The following is a 20,611-nucleotide window of genomic DNA, read 5'->3' as shown; positions in this document are numbered from 1 at the left end:
GGGGATTACTTCAAAAATGATCATTTGTAGTTTGGATTTTAAATATCTTTTGTGACATCTTATACGACTCCTTGCCCACATGCAAGGGTATTACAGTACATTAATTGCTCCAGTTCTTTCACTTCACTCAGGCAGCAGAATATCTGGCACTTGCTTGTACCTCTCTGCGTCTGGGGCTGCTTTTCTCCTTCAGGACCTGGACAACTTGCTGTGATTGATGCAGCCATGAATTCTTCTCTTTACCAGAAAATCCTGAAGGAGAATCTTCGGCCATTGGTGTGTGACTTCAAGCTGAAGCGCACTTGGTTTTCTGCAGCTGGACAACACTCCAAAACACACCAGCAAGTCAACTTCTAAATGACTTAAAACAAAAACATCCACAACAAATGAAGGTTTTGGAGTGGTCTAGTTAAAGTCCAAACTTTAATCCTTAAAGCATAAAAAGGCTGTTCATTGTTGCTAAATTAAAACAATTCGGCAAGGAAGAGTGGAGTCTCCAGAGATGTGAAAGACTCTTTGCCAAAATGCTTGATTTCAGTTGTCGCTGCTCATTTTTGTCACACATACACAACAAATTGATGGATAGCTAGTTTCGAAATCAACTAAATGCTTGCAATAGCTCAACTTTATTGTTTATTACATACAAGGCAATTTGAAATTTGGGGCGATAAAAGTCGGGAAACACTGGTCGAAATGTAGTGAAATGAAAAATTCATACACCAGAAGTAGACATAAAACGCCATTAAAATCTTCAACAAAGTTCAAGCCACAATTGTCACGTTATAGCTGTCACTTTATTGTGGCCATTGGTCGCCTGGACTTTAAACCCGAAGCAGTCTTACTATAACTTTAAGAAACAAGTGACTTGTTTTTTTTTTTTTTTTTTTTTTTTCTCCCCCTCTTCTGCAGGAAATCACATGGAGGTGCTCTTGCGCTCACATGACAAGTCCGAGCCATGGCTGCGGAGATCAATGAAGGTACAGTGCGTGCATTTCGAACTCACATCGTCCTCTTCTGCGCTATTTTGCAAGACATAAACGTATTCTTTCGTTTGCTGCGTGTGTCGATGGAGCTTAAAGTGAGCTAAAACGATTCAGCTGGGCGTGTGGTCACTGCTAAAGTACCGATGAGAACTCGGTGTTTTGAACATTTAGAATTTTTTTTTTTTTTTTTTTTTTTTTTTTAAGTTGTTCCACCTGCATGTTTCTTACAAAGCTGTGTAAACCGGTAAAGTTTTGATGGACTTTTCTCAAAGGTTGCTGAGCATTTAGTGTACTAGTCAATACAAAAATTAATTGAACAATATGCACAAGAACACCAATTGATGTTGAAGGCTATTTTGCACTTAGTTTATTGGCAAACAAAAATAAATAAATGGTTCAGTTTATACCGGCATATAGGAAAAAGTGTAAATGTATTTTAAATAAAGTTAGGTGAGCAAACCTGTGCGGGTTGATCATAAACTAAGGCACAAGTGTCACATGTTGAGGTGCAATTACTGATATGATTTCTGATGATCGGTCAGATTGCGGCAAGATGGTGATCGAGCGTTTTAACACGTCCGTCTTTCAGTTCTGAGGTCTGGGTTTGAATCTGGGCTGCGGCCTTCCTGTGTGGAATTTGCATGTTCTCCAGTTTGCGTGGCTCCGGCTTCCTCCAACATTCCACAACTCACCATGTTAGAGTCATTGAAGACTAAATTATCCTTTGGGTGTGATTGTGAATAGTTGTTTGTACCCCTCGTCTAGCTCCAAATCAGCTGAGGTAGGCTCCAGTTCACCTGTGACCCCTAACGCAGACATTCGGTAGAGAAAATGGATGAATGGAGCGGAGAACGGGATGTCCCCCCTCCCCAAACCCCCCACACTTTTCTCATATGTATTTTTTTCTTTCCAGGCTCAGTTCCTGCCTATTACAGAGAGGTGTACGAGGCCGTCTGCTGCCAGAACGATGAGAAGGTTCAGGTTGAAGTATTTCAAAGGTTGCTTGAAAGCACCAAACTCTCCAAGGCGGTTCAAACCCAGGTGATTTACTACTCAATACTTATTATTATCGGTCATGTTCTTCTTGCTAATGAGTCGCTTGCATCCTCTAGGCACTGTAGCATCCGTACTTTTGTTCATGTTTGTTGCTGCTGTCAATAAGGGTTGTTTTAGAGTCGTCCTTTACCGCTCTCATAATGTTACCGTCATCAACTGCTGCTGTTTTCCTCGGTCTACCTGTCGGGCTGCAACAAATTGCACAAACATAAATTGATTATGATTCAGTTACTGCTTTGTTCCACAACATGTCAGAAAATAGGCAAACAATGTTGATCATTGTTATCCAAAGTAAAAGCAGATGTTTTATTTCGACTCAACTCAAAGATTATCAGTCTGCTTTCACGGAGGACTACAGAAATTCGAGAATATTTAGTGTTGTTGTTCAAAAGGTATGTTTGGCCCAAACACAACACTGTTCATCACCAAAAGAACACCATACTTTGGGGCTGTTTTTCTTCAGCTGGCACTAGGGGCTTTAGACAAGGTGGAAGGAATTATGAACAGTTTAAATAGTAGTCAGGTCAGAAAAAGCCTCCTAGAACATCTGAAAATGATATGGGGTTAATTAGAGGCACTTTACATGGAAAGGTGTGTGCTGACTCCCATTTAACATAACTTTGAATGTGATTGGTTAGTTCTCTTCAGTCACATCGCAGTTATGAGGGTGTGCATACTTGTGCAATCACATTGTCTTTATTCAATTCATTTGAGTCATACGGGTCAGAGGTCACATTAACGGTGGAAAAGGTTTTGAAATAATTTATCTCTGTCTGTTTTTTTTTTTTATATCACAAAACCCTGTCATTTGAACGGGGGGTGTTGACTTTTTATAGCCACTGTGTATATATATCCATGAAAGGAATGCAAACCACAGTTGCATTTAGATTGGAGAACTCGTGGGTGTGTGACGTCGCCGACCGTCTTTGTTTGTCCCCCCTCAGATCGCCGAGCACGTTGACGCGGCCGCCGACGGATTCCTGAGCAAGCTGTCGCTCTACAAAGCGCTCGCTTTAATCGCCGTCGCCCAGCAAGGCAAGCAACCGAGTCCCAAAGTCCTGGAGAACTACATACAAGGTGGATAAGCAAGCGAACAGTAAATGCTTTGCTTAATGAGTAGTATGGTCATGCTTCTGCGTATCAAAGGTCCGTCTGAGCCGTTACTGTAAGGTCTTTGGCGGCTGCTCATTTTTCAAACACATACAGTGGATATACAAAAGGGAACGCGCCCCTGTTACAGTACCAGCTTTTTATGGAGAAAATGTTGAAAATACTATGTCAAGCATGCCAAAAGTGGTGTCATTTTGATTCTGGAAAAATATGCCTGACGCTCAAACCATTGAGAATCAGCGGTGAGCTTCTAAAGCAGTAGTTTTCAAACTTTTCTACACAAAGCACCACTTAAAAAAAAAAAAAAAAAATTCTCATATCTCCATGTTCAACTAATTTGGCCAATATTAAAATGCAGTAGTGTGGTAGGCCTATGTGTTCATCAAAACATGAGTGGTTTTATTCCTAAGAACTACACTAACACTCACATTTCTCCATTCAATAGTATGAGAAAGTATTTCAAAACCTTTGACTGGTAGTGTGTATTTAATGTTATTGCAATGCACTGTAACATTATGCACAGTTTAAACATCAACACTGCGCTTAAATATAGGAAGAGAAAAAAAAAACTTACTTAAGTTAAATAAAAATGTACCTCCCAAAAAGCTTTAGAACAAGCAGTTCTTAAAGATGAAATGCAAATGTATTGTCCTAAAAAGTTACAAAGATACAACAAACTGTACTTAGGGAGGGATTGTTTTGCACACTATTGGAGGAAGCCTGCCTGAGTACCATACTTTGAGAAACCCCGTTCTAAACAATTACCTCCGTGTGTTTTTTCTTTTTCTCGATAGCTCAGCCACAACACCGCTAGTCCAGCAATACCTATAAAGTGCCGCTAGTATCCCTAAAAGGCATCGTCAAAGGAGGAGGAGTGTTACTTTACTTTAGTTTCATTTAAACATCTTTTTATACTTGTATGACAATTAATGTAGTGACTGGTATTGATGTGTTATTAACAATATGAATAAAAACATGAAAATCTGGTTGCGTCAGTGCTCCCCATTAAACGAATACTGTACTTTGTTGCACCACCTTTTGCTTAAATTATAGCATTCATTTGGGTTGGATTGGATTGGGCTATTTAATATTTTGAAGTCCTATATTTTCCTATTAGAAAAGCCTGTTATTTCAACAAGGACCCAGTTACTCCGCTTACTATGTCTCCTGTATAATGTTCAAACATTCTAACCATAGCTGTAAAGGGATGCATTTTTCCTCTACACACATGGTGGCAAGATGATACGAAGGGAAGTGTATGGTTTTTATGTAGTCTTGGTAGCCATTAGACAGGCTTGCGTCAGATCTTTGAGGAATTATTTAAGGCCCTCTCTGGTATTTCAGGTGTGACCAGTACCGCCGCCAACTGCATAAAACGTCCTCCGTGCGCAAGAACAAGTTTTCTGCATTTGTCGCAGATTACATTCAATACAATAGGCTTTTAGGAATGCACAGGGATGGGGTGAATGAAAGATCACAGTCCATCGGCACGTATTCTGTGAAAAAATATGAGATAGGGGCCTTTAAAACCGCCATTCCTCACATGTGAGGCATTGCTTCACTGCAACCAAGAGTAGTAGCGCTCGTGAGTAAATATTCCAAGTTGGGGCGGGGGGGCGGCTGTGTGTGTTCCAGAGCTTCCGAAGCCTCAGCTGGGGGAGCCGAAGGACTTGCGCACGCTGAGGATGCAGCCAGCTCAGGAGGACGCGCTGACGCTGTCGCTGAACTTGGACCGGCTGCTGGACAGGGATGCTGTCAAGGTGGAGCTCATACCGGAGAAGAAAGGCCTGTTCCTCAAGCATGTGGAGTACCAGGTCACCAGCCTGGTAAGGACGCGATTGAAATGAATTGCTGCAGCTTTTTGGCTGGATAATGAATTGTGTGTTTTAACATGACAATGCACATTCTGTGCTAAGGTCAGGGGCCACCGCTAGCTTTGTTGTGTATATATTGTGAGTGAAAATGATCTGTTTTAAGGTTTATAAATTAAAGAAAAAAAAAAATATATATATATAATTAATATATATGTTTTTGTAAAATAAACGTTTTGTTCTTCTCGCATCATTGACACCCCCAGAGTCGTAATGGCACTGCATGTCTGATTGTCAAAAAACAGACAAATGAAACCAAATATTGTACAATAATTGGTTTAAAAATTTTGTTTTAACCTTTTGGCCTTGGTCATACAGAGGACCCCCAAAATAGGGACAGAGCCCAACTGTGAATAGTAAAAATCAACAAAAAATTTACACCCATTGTAATTGGATTGGAAAAAAAAAAGAATAACCCAAACATTCTTGAATAAGCAGGGCTATACCGCCAATAAGTATTTTCCATGGAAAAAAAAAAAGAAAAATCTGCAAATAGGTGAATCATTTATCATTGCTGAAATCAATTTGGCCTCAGACAATCTGATTGCATTCAATCCAATTTTTGTTTCTTTTTTGTTTTGTTTTTTCCCCCTTCAGCGTTACAAAATGTCAGTTTATCGACGTTACAGTGACTTCGACGTCTTCCATGAAATCCTGCTTCAGCGATTCGCCTACAGAGTTGTGCCTTCGCTTCCGCCCAAAAGAATGTTAAAAGGAGGTAATGTGTCAACTCTTCACATTGCTTTGTTAACAAAACAGGATGTAGAGCTTGACACTTTGATTGCTCTCTAACCCATTTCCTTTTCATATCCTCAACTGTTTTGGCCACACAGCCCAAGCACTTAATACTTGCAGATACTTGTAATGTAATATAAAGACTTTTACCGCGGTCCACAGTCCTGACCTCGGTTTCCGAGCGGGAGTTCATCGAGGGGAGGAGGCGCGCGCTAGGCAGATTCCTCAACCTGGTGGCGCAGCACCCTTTTTTCTCAGAGGATGAGCTGGTCAAGACCTTCTTCACCTTCAGCGGTTCTGTATGTGTTTTCTTTTCTCCGAACTTGCTGGCTCTGCAACCCAAGTAGTGATATCACCATGGCAACTTCCAGTTGTTCATTGTCCCTTAACCCGTCCCCCCAAACAGGATGTCCAGATTAGGCTGCGTGATGCTTACAAGAGAACGGGTGACGAGTTCATGACCAACAGAAATGCAGCTCTAGCAAAGGTTTGTTAATTGACTCAACAACTTTGCAACTTCCGGTCAAAACTGAGAATGGCTCATGGGATCTTTGGCCTTTCCCCAGGAATATCTCCCCGCCGACATCCAGGTGCAGTTCTCTGTGAGCAGAGAGCTGATCAAGAACATCCACAACAGCGTTTACAAGCTGCGCGAGCGAGCCGAGAAGATCGCCGAGCGTTCCAACGGGAATGCAAGTGACCTCCTCATGTTTGGCAGGGAGCTCAGGTATTTTGTTATTGCATGAGCGTAATGCCCGAGGCCTGGAAAAACAAATGCGAGTGACCTGACTTAAGAGTTTTTCATTTGGCCAGTTTTTTTGCTTTGCCTTGCAAGTGCTGAATGGTGGCAGTGAACACAATTCAAATCACTTTACAATAAGCAGCAGTTTGACAAATGTTGAACAAATAATCAAACAAGAAGCTGCAAGCTATTTAATGTTGCAGTTTGTCAAAATAACATAAAACAAAGAAAATTACACATTGTGTATTTAAAACAGTCACATAGCTTTGCCTCAGGAAAGGCCGCATAGCTTAATGCTAACATACAATGCAAAACGCCATTCACATGCTAACGGTTTGCATTGATAGTCACGGTTTTAAAGGTAATGGGGGGTCTGTGGGGGGTGGTGGCGGCTGGAATGGATTAATAGCATTTCCATTCATTTCAATTCTTTTATCCACAGCAAGTTGAGCTCAGCCACATCATCTATTCCGTCGTTGGCCACGTCACAGAGCACATGGGAGCGCCTGTGTCGGTCTCTCAAAAGCCTATCGGTGGAGTTTGCCGTGCTCTCGGACAAAGCGGCTCAGCAGGTACAACGCGCACGTCAATTAGGCTACATTTGCCCCCGACCCCAAAGTGGCATTTGGGAAGTAAACGTGTCGTTTTGCTTCACGACCTCAGGGTAGACGGGAAGAGGATGACGTTGTGGAAAGACTGAATCTTTTCCTGGATTTGCTGCAGTCTTACAGAGTGAGTGTCTCTCTCGTGTTGCTGTTCAGGCTTCTTCAAGGTGTTAAAATGAATAAATAAATGGAATCCTCCCTCTCCAGGACCTGTGCGAGCGCCACGAGAAGGGCATGCTCCACGAGCATCACCGGGCGCTCCTCAAGTATGGCGTGATGAAGAAGCAGATGATGAGCGCCTCTGCTCAGCCCAAAGAGCAAGCCTCCGTGGAGCAGCTCCAATCGCGGATTGTTCAGGTAAGACTCAACACGCCGAAGGAAAATGTTTACAAACAATGCTCATCTTTTTTTCTGTTCTCGTCCTTTGATTCTATTCCTAGCAAGAGAACACCATACAGATCATGGAGTTGCGCAACTACTTTTCGCTGTTCTGCCTACACCAAGAGACGCAGCTCATCTTTACCTACCTGCCCATCACATCCCACATCCTGGGAGCCTTTGTCAACTCCCAGGTGCAAGGACACCGAGAGGTGATACTGTTCATTCTATACATATTATTTCCATTTCCTCATATGCAATAATCCCTTACGTATTCTTGGTTCACTATTCACATATTTGTTTTTTTCTTTGAAAGCTATACCGAGCTATTCGTTAAAAAACTCCCCCTTTTGCATTTTTCGGTGGTCCTTCTGAAACACTCTAAAAAGATGGCGCTAAAGCGCTGTCTTAACAGAAAACTAGGACAGTTAATTGGTCCAAGGAAATGTTTGTAATTGCCTATAGATGCTGTCAAAGCATTACTTATGTCTAAATGAAACTCCTCAACTAACTTTAACATACTTCCTTGACTCAAGATTCCACCAGATGGTGTCAAAGAAACACTGTTATTGAAACTTAAAGCTTTGGCCTGAGCGAAAAAAAAATATATATATACACACACACACGCATTATATATATATATATATATATACATACATATATATATAAAACTGAATAGGTGAGTTTTGCAGTGAGTTTGCAAATGCGAAACCATGACTACAGAGTTCACTGCAAAACCTTTTGGAGTCAATGAACCACTGAACTAAACCACTAGGAAATCCCCATTCCCTGCCCCACGATGTAGTTTTTCGGATGTTTCTAATTTTAAATTGTAAAGCTTCTTAACAAATAATGGTGAAATAATGTGTTACCTTCTTTCCAGATGGGTGCAGTGTGGAATGAACTCCAGCCAAAGCTGGGCTGTCTCTTTGGTGAAAACAACAGCTTGAAACTCTAATAAATGGAATTGAGACGCAAGAAGGAAACAATCACAAACTGGAAAAAGGAGCTTTCCTGCTGCACAGCGCGCATCACATTTAATACAAGTGGTGTTTGCTACCCCTCACTGTTTGGATTTAGTAGGTTTGGCCTTTTGACATTTTGGCTGTCGGCTAACGCGTGAACGTCCAAATCAACTTTTACTGCCAACTCGGAGGGAAATTCTCCAGGCTGTAAGGGACCAGTTAGCACAGTGGACATTCCAGCCCTTTATGTTCCTAAGTTATTGTGTCAGAAGTGGGGGTAGGGATGTTGTATTTTACTTAATTTAAATCCTGAGAATACTGTTTATTTTTACTCCCAGAGCTCGGATTTTTGATACAGATGATACACCCAGAAGTACACATAAAAATGTGTACTTCATATTTTTCTGTCTTCTGTTTTAAGCAATTGTTTATTGTTGGCATGGCTCCCACGTGCTGTTAGTCCATAAGGTAATTTCAAAGTGCCTAAACTCATACCTGCACAATACTGACAACACTAGCTGAGCTATTGAATGGCACCACACGAAACACTCCAGATGTGCAATATGTATCGTAGGAATCAGACAAACCAGGCAACTCCAGTTTTGAAGCCGTTTTGGAACACTTGTTATTGTGAAACAAATTTTACACCTGGGGAAAAAAAAAAAAAAAAAGGACCACTTGTTTACCGTTACACAGCTTACCAACAGTGCACAAACCTATATTTGCTGGAACTGTATAACAAATTAAAGTTGACTGATAAATCTGCTGATATGAAAAATGAAAATAATTGTTTTGTAGTTTTTATCACTCTTATTATTAATTAATAATACATATCATATTGCGCACAATCACAATTACTAACCAACCAGTAATGAACTTTTGTTATTAATTAGACAACATGATGCCACTAGCATTCATGAGGGCACATATTTTCATGCTGTCTAGGGAGTGCTTTTAGTAATGGGCAATTTGCTACACTTATGTGCATTGAATGTTGTGAAAATATGTACCCCTGTCAGTGTTGTATTGAGTATAAGAAAAACCACTAGTGACACCCACACAAAAAGGTTTCTTATTGTCTATATATGCCACAAGATGGCGTCAAAGCAGTTTTTTTTCCCTATTAGACAAAGCTATGGTCTGACTAAATGAAACTATTTCCCTCAGTTCAACATAGGCGCGTGGTCCCAAGATAGCACCAGATGGCGCTAAGGCAATATTTTAAAATGCGAGATGTTTTGGCCTAAGTGCAAAACTAGCGAATAGGTGACATTTTCAGCAAACGACAGAGGAAAAGTTCCCCAAAAATAAAATTGACAAATTTACCAATCTCGAACTGCAAATAACAAGAGGGTTCACGGTAAATGAAAATTACATACAGTTGACTGATGAATTAATCGATTATTATGCCCATCCCTAATTGCTCTGCTCTAATGTTTTGATCCTCTATTTTTGGGCATTTTACCAGTATTCAAATTCAATTTCTTTAGTAGTGGCAATTTCTCACACAGTATAATTTCCACATCAATACTTCTGAGTTGTGTCTCTGAACAGCAGGCACTGAGGAATGTGACACCTCCCACACAGTTTGCCGTCATCTTCTCACAACTGCTCCACCTCGTTCAGCTTGTGGCTCAGGATGACGTCGTGGCCCTGGAAGTGAAAGTAGCCCACAAATTTCCTCTTCTGCAGTAGCAGCGGGAACCACATCTCGTCGTCGGGCCACATTTGGTCAAAAGGGATTTTGTCAAAGTCAAACCACTGCGGTCTCATTTCTACAGCACCAGAAAGTGAAAAGAGTCCGAGTTTGAATCCTGTTAACAATTAAATGCTTCACGGTACACTGCGGTATTGTGGAAAATGTACCTTCTGTTTCCATTGGCTCTCCATTGTACGAATCGGCCCGAAAAATATGGACGTCGAGCAACTGCGCCTCGCCGACAAATTCAAATTGTATGTTCCCGACCTTTTCCAGCATGTCCACTGTGAGGCCACTTTCTTCGAGGAGTTCCCTGAAAACAAAAATAAGTACAGTCTTTCCCCACTGGGAGTGGCAATAAATAGCTTGAAGCCTCTTTTTTTTTTCTTTTTTAAGAATCTGCCAAGCTGACCAGCTAACTTTGGGCGGAAGGCAGGGTACGTCCTTGATTGGCCGCCAGTTGGTTGCATGGCACATATTGACTAACAAGCAATTACACTCACATTCGCACCTATGGACCATTTAGAGTTTTCCTGAAGCTAACATGTATGTTTTTGGAATGTTGGAGGAAGGCAGAGTACTTGCAGAAAACCCATGCAAACATGGGGAAAACACACAGGAAGGCAAAAATCAAAGTTTAAACTTAAAGGCCTTTTTGGCTGCTCATAGAGGCAACAAAAGCCTCTCCCTATCAAAAAAGAAAAGAAAAGAAAAGAAAGAAAGAAACATACCTTCTTGCTCCTTCCTCGACAGTTTCTCCAACTTGGACCTTGCCGCCGAAACCGTTCCACCTCCCAACCCCAAATCCTCGCTTCTTCATGCCCAGTAGCACCCTGCCAGGCTGGAGCACCAGAACCAGAGTCAGCAACTTGGAACGCAGCATCCCACCTGTCTCAAGAGCGAGAGGAATCGACCGCAATGACACAAACTATGTGTATACTTGTAATTGTAATTTAATCAAGTCAGGAAATGACACTTAAACCACGTGTCGGCCCGAGAATCATCACCTTTTCTGTTTCTGCTCAGTCAATATTTTAAAACGAATTTTAAGTAATTTCATGAAGTCAGTCAACAAATAGTGGAAGAACCATTCCCGCTCGGAATGTGTCACTCTGAAATACAATCCACTAAAAACAAATGTCCTTAGATTCCTGCATACAAACGATTCGAAACCTGAATTTCACCAGACGCACGTGGAAAAGGAACCTCCACGAGGCTTCTGTTTTATATTGACTGAAAACGCAAACGCCTATAAAGCAGGCAAATTGTCATTTTCAATCAAATAAATAAAACTGTTGTCTTGGGAACAACTCTGTCGTTGAGTCGTTTTAAGGGACATATTTCGACGATGGACGCTATATTGACGCACGCGCAGTGAATCATGCTTCCTGTTACTCTCCCTTCCCTTCAAATCATGTTTAGTCTTCTACACCGGAGATTTTTCCATTCGTCGAGTCGTCTACCGAAGAAGAAACGCATCGCGGAGCAGAGATGGCTCGCCCGACAGTCAAACGATCCTTACGTCAAAGCTTCGCACGCCCTAAACTTTCGTTGCCGGAGCGCCTTCAAGCTGCTGGAAATCGACGACAAGTTCCGCCTCCTGCAGCCGGGATGCGGCGTTGTGGACTGCGGTGCGGCGCCCGGAGCCTGGAGCCAGGTGGCCGTGCACCGGGTCAACTCAGCGGGGACCGGTGAGTGCATTGAAGGGGCTTGTTAAGTCAAGCACAGTTTTAGAAAACAAAGCCATTGTCCAGTTTAATCCTATACAATGTACATCAAAACAATCCAATGATTACTGGGGGAGAAAATGACCTAGAAAACTGTTCCAAGTGCACAAAAAATATCTATCTATCTATTCATTCTCACTTTTTTTTTTAAATCTTTAAAGTCTTACAGTAATCCTAAAGATGTATGTACTTAAAAGTTAAATACAACTGAAGTTTACTGAGGCACTGATTGTTTTGCTCACCACTAGTGGTTGGTGTACTGAACTTTGAAAATCACTACTAGAGAAAATTGATGGACTGATAGTTTAGCAACATTTTTACTTGTTGGCATGTCCATTACTGGTGCGAATAAAGGTTGATTAATTAAAAGAAGTGTGTTTTAACTGAAGAGTCAACATTACGCCGGGGTACTGTCGTCGGTATTGACCTGCTAAACATACCGCCTCTGGACGGCGCCCACTTCCTGTCCAGCCACGATGTCGCCGACCCCGCCACACACGCCAAGCTGCCCGACCTCCTTCCCGGCGGCCGGGCTCACGTCCTCCTGAGCGACATGGCGCCCAACGCCAGCGGCTTCCGGGAGCTGGACCACGAGAGGCTGGTCGGCTTGTGCTCGTTTCTGCTGGACTTGGCCGAGAAGATTTTGCGCCCCGGAGGGTCTCTGCTGTGCAAATATTGGGACGGCGCTCTGGCCTGTCAGCTCCAGGACAAACTCTGTCTCGTGTTTGGGAGCGTTCAGAGTTTAAAGCCGAACGCGAGCCGGAAAGACTCTGCTGAGAGGTATTTCCTTGCTAGAAATTACAGGAAACCTGTCAAGGGGTAGACTTTATTACCTCCACCAAGGACAATATATTTTCTTTGTGAGTTTCTGCATATATTTTCTTGTGTGCAACTTAATGGCTACAACCTGAATTTTTGTATCCATGTATCCAAATCTGAGGGAATTCAAGTGTGCTTTGTTTTTACAATCACAAACTCCATGTCATCCAGATCTGGTCCAGATTTGACCATAATTGAAGTCGTCCAGCAAAAATTAAATTGAACATGTTTTTGACTTTTGTACTCTGTCTGTCAAATCAGCTTGTCATTTGTGTTTTTTTGTAAGGGTTTTTGTTGGTAAACAAAGTTAGTAGAACCGTGAAATTCCTCCTGGTCGATCAGCAAATAGTGAGAAATGAATCTCTTCTAATTAATATAAAAGAAAAGAATGTGTCGTGAGTTTTTTTGTTGTTGTAATTTTTAGAAATATAATGACATAACATATTGTGAAATGGTTACTGAAGTAAAAACTCTTTTGTAATCAGTGTATTTTACCCCATGAATCAGGTTAAAGCTACTGTCTGTAAGCCATATATATATATATATATATATATATATATATATATATACACACAGTATATTTATTATATATTTATTACAATTCATTTTATGGGTTAACATTTTCGTTTCATTTAGTATTTTTTCCCCCCCTTGGAGAAGAGTACAATAGCCTTCTTTAAGTTATTGATATGGTGCGTTTAAGGCTTGGTAGGTGTCTGAATTTTGTAAAACAAACAGACCCTGCTTGATAGTTCAATAGCTTGACACATTTGAGAGTTTGCCACCTATTAGAAAAATAAATAAAAATACAGTAATAATTAATGAAATTAAAAATAATAATAATAAACCACTCCTAATTTTTTGGGAAAGGCTTATTTAAACGTGTTGCTTTTGAGGAACATGTAGGTGCACTTTGCCACTGTATTCAGTAGGTGGCACTGTTGAGGCAACAGTGAGGCTGTGTTCCACCCTGTTGTAGTGCATCCCTGGAAACCAAACAGTGTTGCACCACTGACTTAGTAATATGTAAAGCTTTACAAGAACTATATGCCTGGAGAGCTCCACGGAGCCCTCATAGTTAGCCCACAGTGTTTGTCCTACACACTCAGTTTTGCTGTTTGCGTGCCGACGGGGAGGGTGCAAGGGGAAAGACATTTACCGGCACCGCTCATGCTAATAATTAGCACCGGCGGCCATGTAGAAATATCCCACTCTGTCATTGAGAACGAATGATGAGGAACCCTCACATATTGCATGACTAATAGGAAGGAAGGAGCGCAGTGGAGGAGCTCGGCACACAGAGAGTGTCGCTGCTCTCAGCCAAAAAGGGCAAATATTAGCAGTCCAGCGCACACGTTGCCTTTAGACAGTGCACAACTACTTGGAAGTCATTCTCGTGCAGTCGCTCTCATTTTTGCATTCTTTTTGGAAAACAGATTTTTCCCATTGGGGGAAAAAAAAAAATGGAAATGATCTGTTCCAGGGTCAAAACTGTCACAATTTCAAACTTCTAGCTGTCATACAAGTGTAAAAATAAGTTAACTAAAACAAACATTACCAGCAAGTAAGGTGACGCTGTACCAAAGTATTTGGCCGCCATTGGGGCCATACTGGGACTGTGTCATAGAACTGTAAAAAGTCAGCAACCACTGTAAAATGAAAACCCATAAAACACAAATGGTGCATAAGGTATTATATACCTTACATAATGTGGGTATGATTCAGTTAAAGTGTGTGTGTTCCACGTTCCAAAATATTGGGATGCTACTGGACTCTTAATTTGACTGTGTCATACAAGTTTAAAAAGTTAAGAAGTTCACCACTCTTAAACAAATGCAAATGCTTCCAGGGTTGGTCGCGCGACATACGGAATCATTGCTGGGAAATTACCGTCACACCCAGCTCCACGTGACCAAACGCAGAAGCAAAGCGTACACTGGGTATCTGTGAACCTGGTGTTAGCAGACTCCCTGTGTACGTTACGGTTGCTGACATGATAGTTTGAGCCTGAACTTGATATAATGTTCAAACTATCCTATCAGCAACCCGAAGCATAGAAAGAGAGTCTGCGAACGGTATTGATGTGTGCCTTTAAGTGGGGCGTGGCCTAGTATGTGATGTCAGGAGCTCAGGTTGGCCGTTTTCCATGCAGTTACATTACGTTTGCTCCTTGCGAGTGTTTTCATTTTGTAGTTGTGTGTTTGGTTGCTTGACCCATTCAATAAATGGCTCAAATTCTGGCTCGCAACACAAAATAAAAAAAAGTTACTAAGCGACGGCTCGTAACTTGAAAAACTCTGTCAAGGTACCACAGTATTCGTACAGTTGTACACCACACCCATGATAAGAAACATTGTTAAACTCATACCTCTCTGACAGACACTCAATACAAATCAAGCATTATTATCTTTGTAAAGGCAGAATTTGGATCTCATTAGATTGTGTAAGAGTACCTAATGAAGTGTCCAGTGAGTTGCTTCTTTTGTAAGCTATGTAACATACAAAACCTTTTTGCACACAATCTTTACATAGGTAAATATGGCTTATTTGGCTCAAAATAGCTTTTCACGTCGTGGTTGCTGTGCATTAGGCATGCTGGATAGTCACCGTGTTTAAGTATTTTCCATCAGAGGTTGGATATACAGTTAATTTGACCAAGGTAAGTCAATTAAAATGCAACTTAACAGGCTTTAATTTCCATCCATGGCATCTAACGTGTGGCAGCGCACTCCTGATGCATTTGACTCACTGAACCATTCCTTCCGGTCTAATTGGAAAGTCCTTCAAATGAATGCAAAATGGCCAATCATATGGAAATTAGATTATTCCTGAATTGATTTTTGAAAATCTGATCATTCCAACTAAATCAACAGTGAGGCTAATTAAGATGGCATTTGCATTTACAGGCCGCCAAGAAAGAGCTGCTGCCGTGTGTGTCTGTCTGTGTGTGTGTGTGTGTGTGTGTGTGTGTGTCGGGAGTGACGAATAATACAGTGAATGAACAAAATTGAAGGGCACACGACCTCTAAAGATGATTGTTTGCAATGAATGGCCGCCGTCCTGCCTGTTGAAGGAGGTGATAGTGAAAAGATGTGAAGAGATGACCAATTTTACTTTTCATTATTTGTCAATTATTCACTCCCACAGCTCTTTTTTTTTGCCATTCAGATTGAAATGATTGGGAAATGACTGTGGGGTTTTATGTTAATTTGGCCCGGCTAGCTCAGGATGGATGATGATGATGATGATTCATCCGCAGGTTAATTCATTCTTCTGTGGCCAGCTGTAGCTTCACGTGTGGAGTCATTTACAACCCCAATTCCAATGAAGTTGGGGCGTTGTGTTAAACATAAATAAAAACAGAATACAATGATTTGCAAGTCATGTTCAACCTATATTTAATTGACTACAGTACAAAGACAATATATTTAATGTTCAAAAGCGAATAATCACTAACTTAGAATTTTATGGCTGCAACACGTTCCAAAAAAGCTGGGACAGGGTCATGTTTACCATTGTGTTACATCACCTTTTCTTCTAACCACATTCAATAAACGTTTGGGAACTGAGGACACTAATTGTTGAAGCTTTGTAGGTAGAATTCTTTCCCATTCTTGCTCGATGTACAGCTTCAGCTGTCCAACAGCCCTGCGGTCTCCGTTGTCGTATTTTACGCTTCACAATGCACCACACATTTTCAATGGGAGACAGGTCTAATACCCACACTCTTTTGCTACGAAGCCATGTTGTTGTAACATGTACAGAATGTGGTTTGGCATTATCTTGCTGAACTAAGAAGGGTCGTCCATGAAAAAGATGTTGCTTGGAAGGCAGCATATGTTTCTCCAAAACCTGCATGTACCTTTCAGCCTTAATGGTGACTTCACAGATGTGTAAGTTACCATTAATCACTACTGTATGTGTGGTATGGCTCCCTCTATTGGTACTCAGTGTGTGGTATGTGGCGAAGTTCTTAGCAATGAATGCGTGAAACCATCTCATATCAAACACCAATTTACAGCATATATATATATATATATATATATATATATATATAATATATATTGGACGCTTGACATGATGGCAAATGTATACTTTCCTGTAAGCCTTTGCCGCTCTCCGGACCGTCGGTGTTCGGAGCAAAGCGTCAAATTAAAGTATTCACGCCTGCTCCAGCCACAATATTGCAGTCATGGTTCTCATGCTCCCGAGTTGGCCTTTACTTGCGTGACTGATCTGCGTGTCTTATTCCAGGAAAACATTAAAAAGGACTCGTGTCAGTGAATAAATTGAGCTATCACCTCTCAATCTTCAGGGGGGAATAAAAAGGGCAGCTTCTGATGCACGCTTTTGAGAGGAGGGTTAAAGATACACAGCAGAGGAAAAACAAACAAACAAACAAACAAAAAAACAATAAAATCATGCAAAGCTTGTGTTGCTTCTAAAAGCCTGACATTTATTTGGATGTGACTGCACGAGCTGAGTGGCGATAATGACGTGTGTGTTCATATTGTCGAGCCGAAATCCATTCATCCCACTATCAAGCCCAGAAGTAGGAGATAAACATGAAGATATTTACATATGTATTTGCACACACTCTCAAAAATGCCATGTTCAGTTTTGATGCAACTGCAATAAACCCTGAACACAGCCATAAACTGACTAAAGCTGTTGCTTCTGCAACATAATATCTTCAGGCTTTGTGCAACTTTCCTTGATTTCACAACAGATGAATATATAGTTTTGTGTCTTTTGTCTTCTTCATGCATGAATGTTTGTTTATTATTGTTTAGTTGAACCTTTTTAGAACTTATTTTGCAAAGACAGGCTGGCACTAATTTTGTTGTTCACGTTACAATGAAAATAAATATTCTACTCTATTCTATGCGTAACACATTCACTGCCATTGACGGCTTTAGAAGTCAAATATCCATGTTAACTGGTAAGACTAGCAGTGAAGGAGTTGATCGCAAAAGGTCTAAATGAAAGCAACATAGCCAAAGGTGACAATTCCTGTTCGCTCCAAATCCACATCCAAAGGCTGACGAGTCAATGAATAATAATAGTAATAATACTTCTTTCATGTCATGGGGTAGCCTTTGAAACCCGAAAAGACTTCTGCAACCTTTGTGCACATCTCAAGTGTTTATAACAGAACATCGCGTCCCTCCATGGATTGTCTCATGAATAGGTATGAAGCAGGAGTTGCCATGTTTTAGTACATCATGTTGATGTGGTGCTCACCTCTATCTGTCCATATGTGAGCCCTTTTGTACAATTGTAATATCTTGGAGGATTCCAGTTAGACATTTATTAGCGTCACACTGTGGCGCATCGTCAGTTTTTAATTTGATCATTATCTCAAATTTGTCCTCACCCAAAGAACTGATGTGACCTGGTTAGAGGTTAGATAATTATTTCTCTGTAACAAAAGCATAAAGAGTTGCAATGATTTTGAATAGAAGCAAAATGGCATCCTTCTTCACTGTGTTTTCTTTCAAAAAACTCCAAAGTGTTGGCTTTTAATGCTGGGTGCTTTTTTCTATGTACCAAGTAGGACTACTGATATTGTCTCTTTAATGCAGCTTAACTTTTTTCTTGGAAGGTGTAAGAACCTACTCTTTTGTCTTTTGGCCTTTTCCCCTTTCCGAAGAAGGTCTTCAAAGATCCTTACTTTTTACTTACTTTTGCTAGTTTGTGGGCTTGCTTCTTTTTTTTACTCACATGAACCAGATGAACAGTTTGACATGTTTCCAGAGGCAAAAGCGAGGGCACCCCTGATTTTCTAAACAAAACGTCTTTCAGACTGATGATGATCAATAAAATATTTTTTGTTGAGTCTCTCTGTTCGGCCCAGTTCCAAATGTACAATTAAAAAAAAATATGGCAACAATCGACCGATAGCCAAAATAAGATATATATTTGATACATATTTTTTTTGGCGGGGCTGGAATGTATTAATGCCATTTAAATTAATTTCAATGGAAAATATTGATTTGATGAATGAGTAAATAGAGTTGCGAGCTTGGTTATGGAATGCATTAAATCAGTAAGTCAAAGTGACACTATACATGCATTGAACTTAACCATAAACCATTATTTTGTTGTTTGAAAGCAGTGACAAAATGGAGTTTTGCGGTCATTGTGGGAGCCTGTCTGCGAAAAGCAGTCCTTACTTAAGTGTGCAGATATTGAAATGAAAGCCTGCTTTTCATTGGAGCACTTTCTTTTGCTCATTTGATTAAGTTGGGTGCTGCGGTTATGCTCTCTGGTCCAGTTGCCTGTTGGGTGGAAGGATTGCGTGTTCCAGACAGGGAACACGACGAAGCTGTGGCCTAATTGCCGTCTTGGATCCATGTAACAAAGAAACGTACCATTAGCCACATTCTGACGTTGACATGCCAAAGTGGATCCAGCTCCGCTCCTTGCATCCATCAGTTAATTTGGCCCGCCTATTATAATGTTGAAAGGTCAAAGGAAACGGTCATCTGTTTCTGCTCCTTGCATCATTCAACCAAGTTTGTAAATTGTATGATATACATGTTGATTGTGAAAATCTTGTGAAAACATGAAAAGGCAGGAGAGTCATTCATCTTTTTAAAGAGGCTGAAGGCAAGGCTTGACATGCTCGTACAGCAGCAGGGAGCCCCCGGGGCGTCTGGGTGCAGAGTGGCCGTTTGTTTGATGGCCAAGTTGCGCTGGGGCTCTGTCTCCCTCCGGCACCCTGGGGGACCCCGCCGCCTTCTGGAACAACACCGAGCGTGTCGGCTCGACACGTCTTGTTCCTGGAAGGTGCTCAAGTCGGCCGAGCGGGAGGAAATGGTCATTCTGCCGGGCGTGTTTGGCTAGGCGTCCGACATTGTCTCGGAGTAGATCTCCACAGGAGACTGATGCACCAGGAGGGGCAGTCTGTCCTCCATGCTGGAATAGTACTCATCATCGATCGAGGGTGATAATGGTGGGACTCAAGCTGCGACTGTCTATATTTAAAAATCATTAACATAATTTTAATTTCTCACACCCAGTATGCTTTGGAATTTCAAGTGTCATGCAAACACAAGCAAATACACTGGAACTGCTGTGCTGCTCTCTTCTCTCAATATTAAAATCAATCCAGGATCTTGTCTCTTGGGGGGGGGGGGGGGGGGGGGGGCTTCATAAAATGATTTGCTCTGTATAGAGTAATTGCCTGGTGATGTTTCTTGTTTGCTGTAATTGCCGCAGGAGCTTCCGAAACAGTCTTTGGATGGAGCTAAAAATCTCTGTAGGAGACGCTCGTTGGAATTATAAAACCAGTCTACAGCGGAACGCTGCTGAAGTGGAATGATTTGGTGTTCAACCAGATTTCTATGGAAAAATCCGCCTTTACAGTCAAATTAATCTTGAGTGATGTTGCATGAGGATACCCGCGATGGAAAAGAGGAAATGTGATTATAGAAAAACAGTTGGTCCATTTGTGCTTAAATCTTTAGACGCGCAAATCTGTTCTTACAGTACTTGTTTTTGTTCGTACTCTGCAAACAAATCCAGAACATTCCCACACCATGCGTGCAGCATTTGAAAAATATGCCAAACACATCTTTTACCCAAGATTCACAAAGTATTGGAACTAAAGTCATTTATAAAAACAACAATCATAACTTTGGCAAACCAGGAATTTGCCAACTGGTTAACTGTCCTAAATAACAACAAAAAAGGGGCACTTGTCATCACTTTTACCCTCGATTGGTTCAAGTGCTTGTAGAGTATGTGCATTTATTTGTGTGTGTCCCCACTGCTGTTGTCGAGCAGAAGTGCAAGCGGTTCCTGTTTTTTTCCAAGGCTTCAGTATCCTTTCTAATCCCTACGATAATCTGATTTATATATTTTTCTGTGATTCTGCATGTACAAATGTGATGTAAATTAATCTATTCACACACCC

General features: G+C 41.2%; 3 protein-coding genes across 3 annotated transcripts; 2 read left to right on the top strand and 1 right to left on the bottom strand.

Annotated features, from left to right (window-relative positions):
- The first annotated feature begins 924 nt into the window (after positions 1-924).
- snx8a (sorting nexin 8a) lies at positions 925-9,140 on the top strand. Its single transcript, XM_061701343.1, has 13 exons — positions 925-977; positions 1,897-2,024; positions 2,984-3,116; positions 4,785-4,975; positions 5,618-5,738; positions 5,918-6,054; positions 6,162-6,242; positions 6,322-6,482; positions 6,940-7,069; positions 7,161-7,229; positions 7,310-7,459; positions 7,543-7,692; positions 8,364-9,140. The coding sequence occupies exons 1-13, from the start codon at positions 956-958 to the stop codon at positions 8,436-8,438; spliced, it is 1,548 nt and encodes a 515-aa protein (XP_061557327.1). The 5' UTR covers positions 925-955; the 3' UTR covers positions 8,439-9,140.
- Positions 8,856-11,330, bottom strand: nudt1 (nudix (nucleoside diphosphate linked moiety X)-type motif 1). The gene is made up of 4 exons (XM_061701345.1): positions 11,152-11,330; positions 10,876-11,032; positions 10,312-10,457; positions 8,856-10,220 (listed from the first exon to the last, which is right to left on the bottom strand). Exons 2-4 carry the CDS (start codon positions 11,025-11,027, stop codon positions 10,048-10,050), a joined length of 471 nt encoding a protein of 156 aa, XP_061557329.1. The 5' UTR covers positions 11,028-11,032; positions 11,152-11,330; the 3' UTR covers positions 8,856-10,047.
- A 194-nt stretch (positions 11,331-11,524) lies between these two features.
- Positions 11,525-13,148, top strand: mrm2 (mitochondrial rRNA methyltransferase 2). Its single transcript, XM_061701344.1, has 2 exons — positions 11,525-11,835; positions 12,261-13,148. The coding sequence occupies exons 1-2, from the start codon at positions 11,526-11,528 to the stop codon at positions 12,692-12,694; spliced, it is 744 nt and encodes a 247-aa protein (XP_061557328.1). The 5' UTR covers position 11,525; the 3' UTR covers positions 12,695-13,148.
- Positions 13,149-20,611: the final 7,463 nt, after the last annotated feature.

This window comes from Phycodurus eques, chromosome 16, assembly GCF_024500275.1.
Source record: "Phycodurus eques isolate BA_2022a chromosome 16, UOR_Pequ_1.1, whole genome shotgun sequence".
In the NCBI taxonomy this organism is placed as follows: domain Eukaryota; kingdom Metazoa; phylum Chordata; class Actinopteri; order Syngnathiformes; family Syngnathidae; genus Phycodurus; species Phycodurus eques.
The sequence above is the reverse complement of the archived record's forward strand: the minus strand, read 5'-3'. Positions and strand labels throughout refer to the sequence as shown.

Bases quoted from the DNA above. Each gene is read 5' to 3' on its own strand.
- mrm2 (XM_061701344.1), top strand. From the start codon at position 11,526: ATGCTTCCTGTTACTCTCCCTTCCCTTCAAATCATGTTTAGTCTTCTA. The intron at 11,836-12,260 runs GTGAGTGCATTG...TTTTAACTGAAG, and splicing joins GGTCAACTCAGCGGGGACCG to AGTCAACATTACGCCGGGGT.
- snx8a (XM_061701343.1), top strand. From the start codon at position 956: ATGGCTGCGGAGATCAATGAAG. The intron at 5,739-5,917 runs GTAATGTGTCAA...CGCGGTCCACAG, and splicing joins CAAAAGAATGTTAAAAGGAG to TCCTGACCTCGGTTTCCGAG. The intron at 6,243-6,321 runs GTTTGTTAATTG...GCCTTTCCCCAG, and splicing joins GAAATGCAGCTCTAGCAAAG to GAATATCTCCCCGCCGACAT.
- nudt1 (XM_061701345.1), bottom strand. From the start codon at position 11,027: ATGCTGCGTTCCAAGTTGCTGACTCTGGTTCTGGTGCTCCAGCCTGGC. The intron at 10,458-10,875 runs GTATGTTTCTTT...TTTTGTTTTCAG, and splicing joins GTCGAGGAAGGAGCAAGAAG to GGAACTCCTCGAAGAAAGTG. The intron at 10,221-10,311 runs GTACATTTTCCA...CTGGTGCTGTAG, and splicing joins AGAGCCAATGGAAACAGAAG to AAATGAGACCGCAGTGGTTT.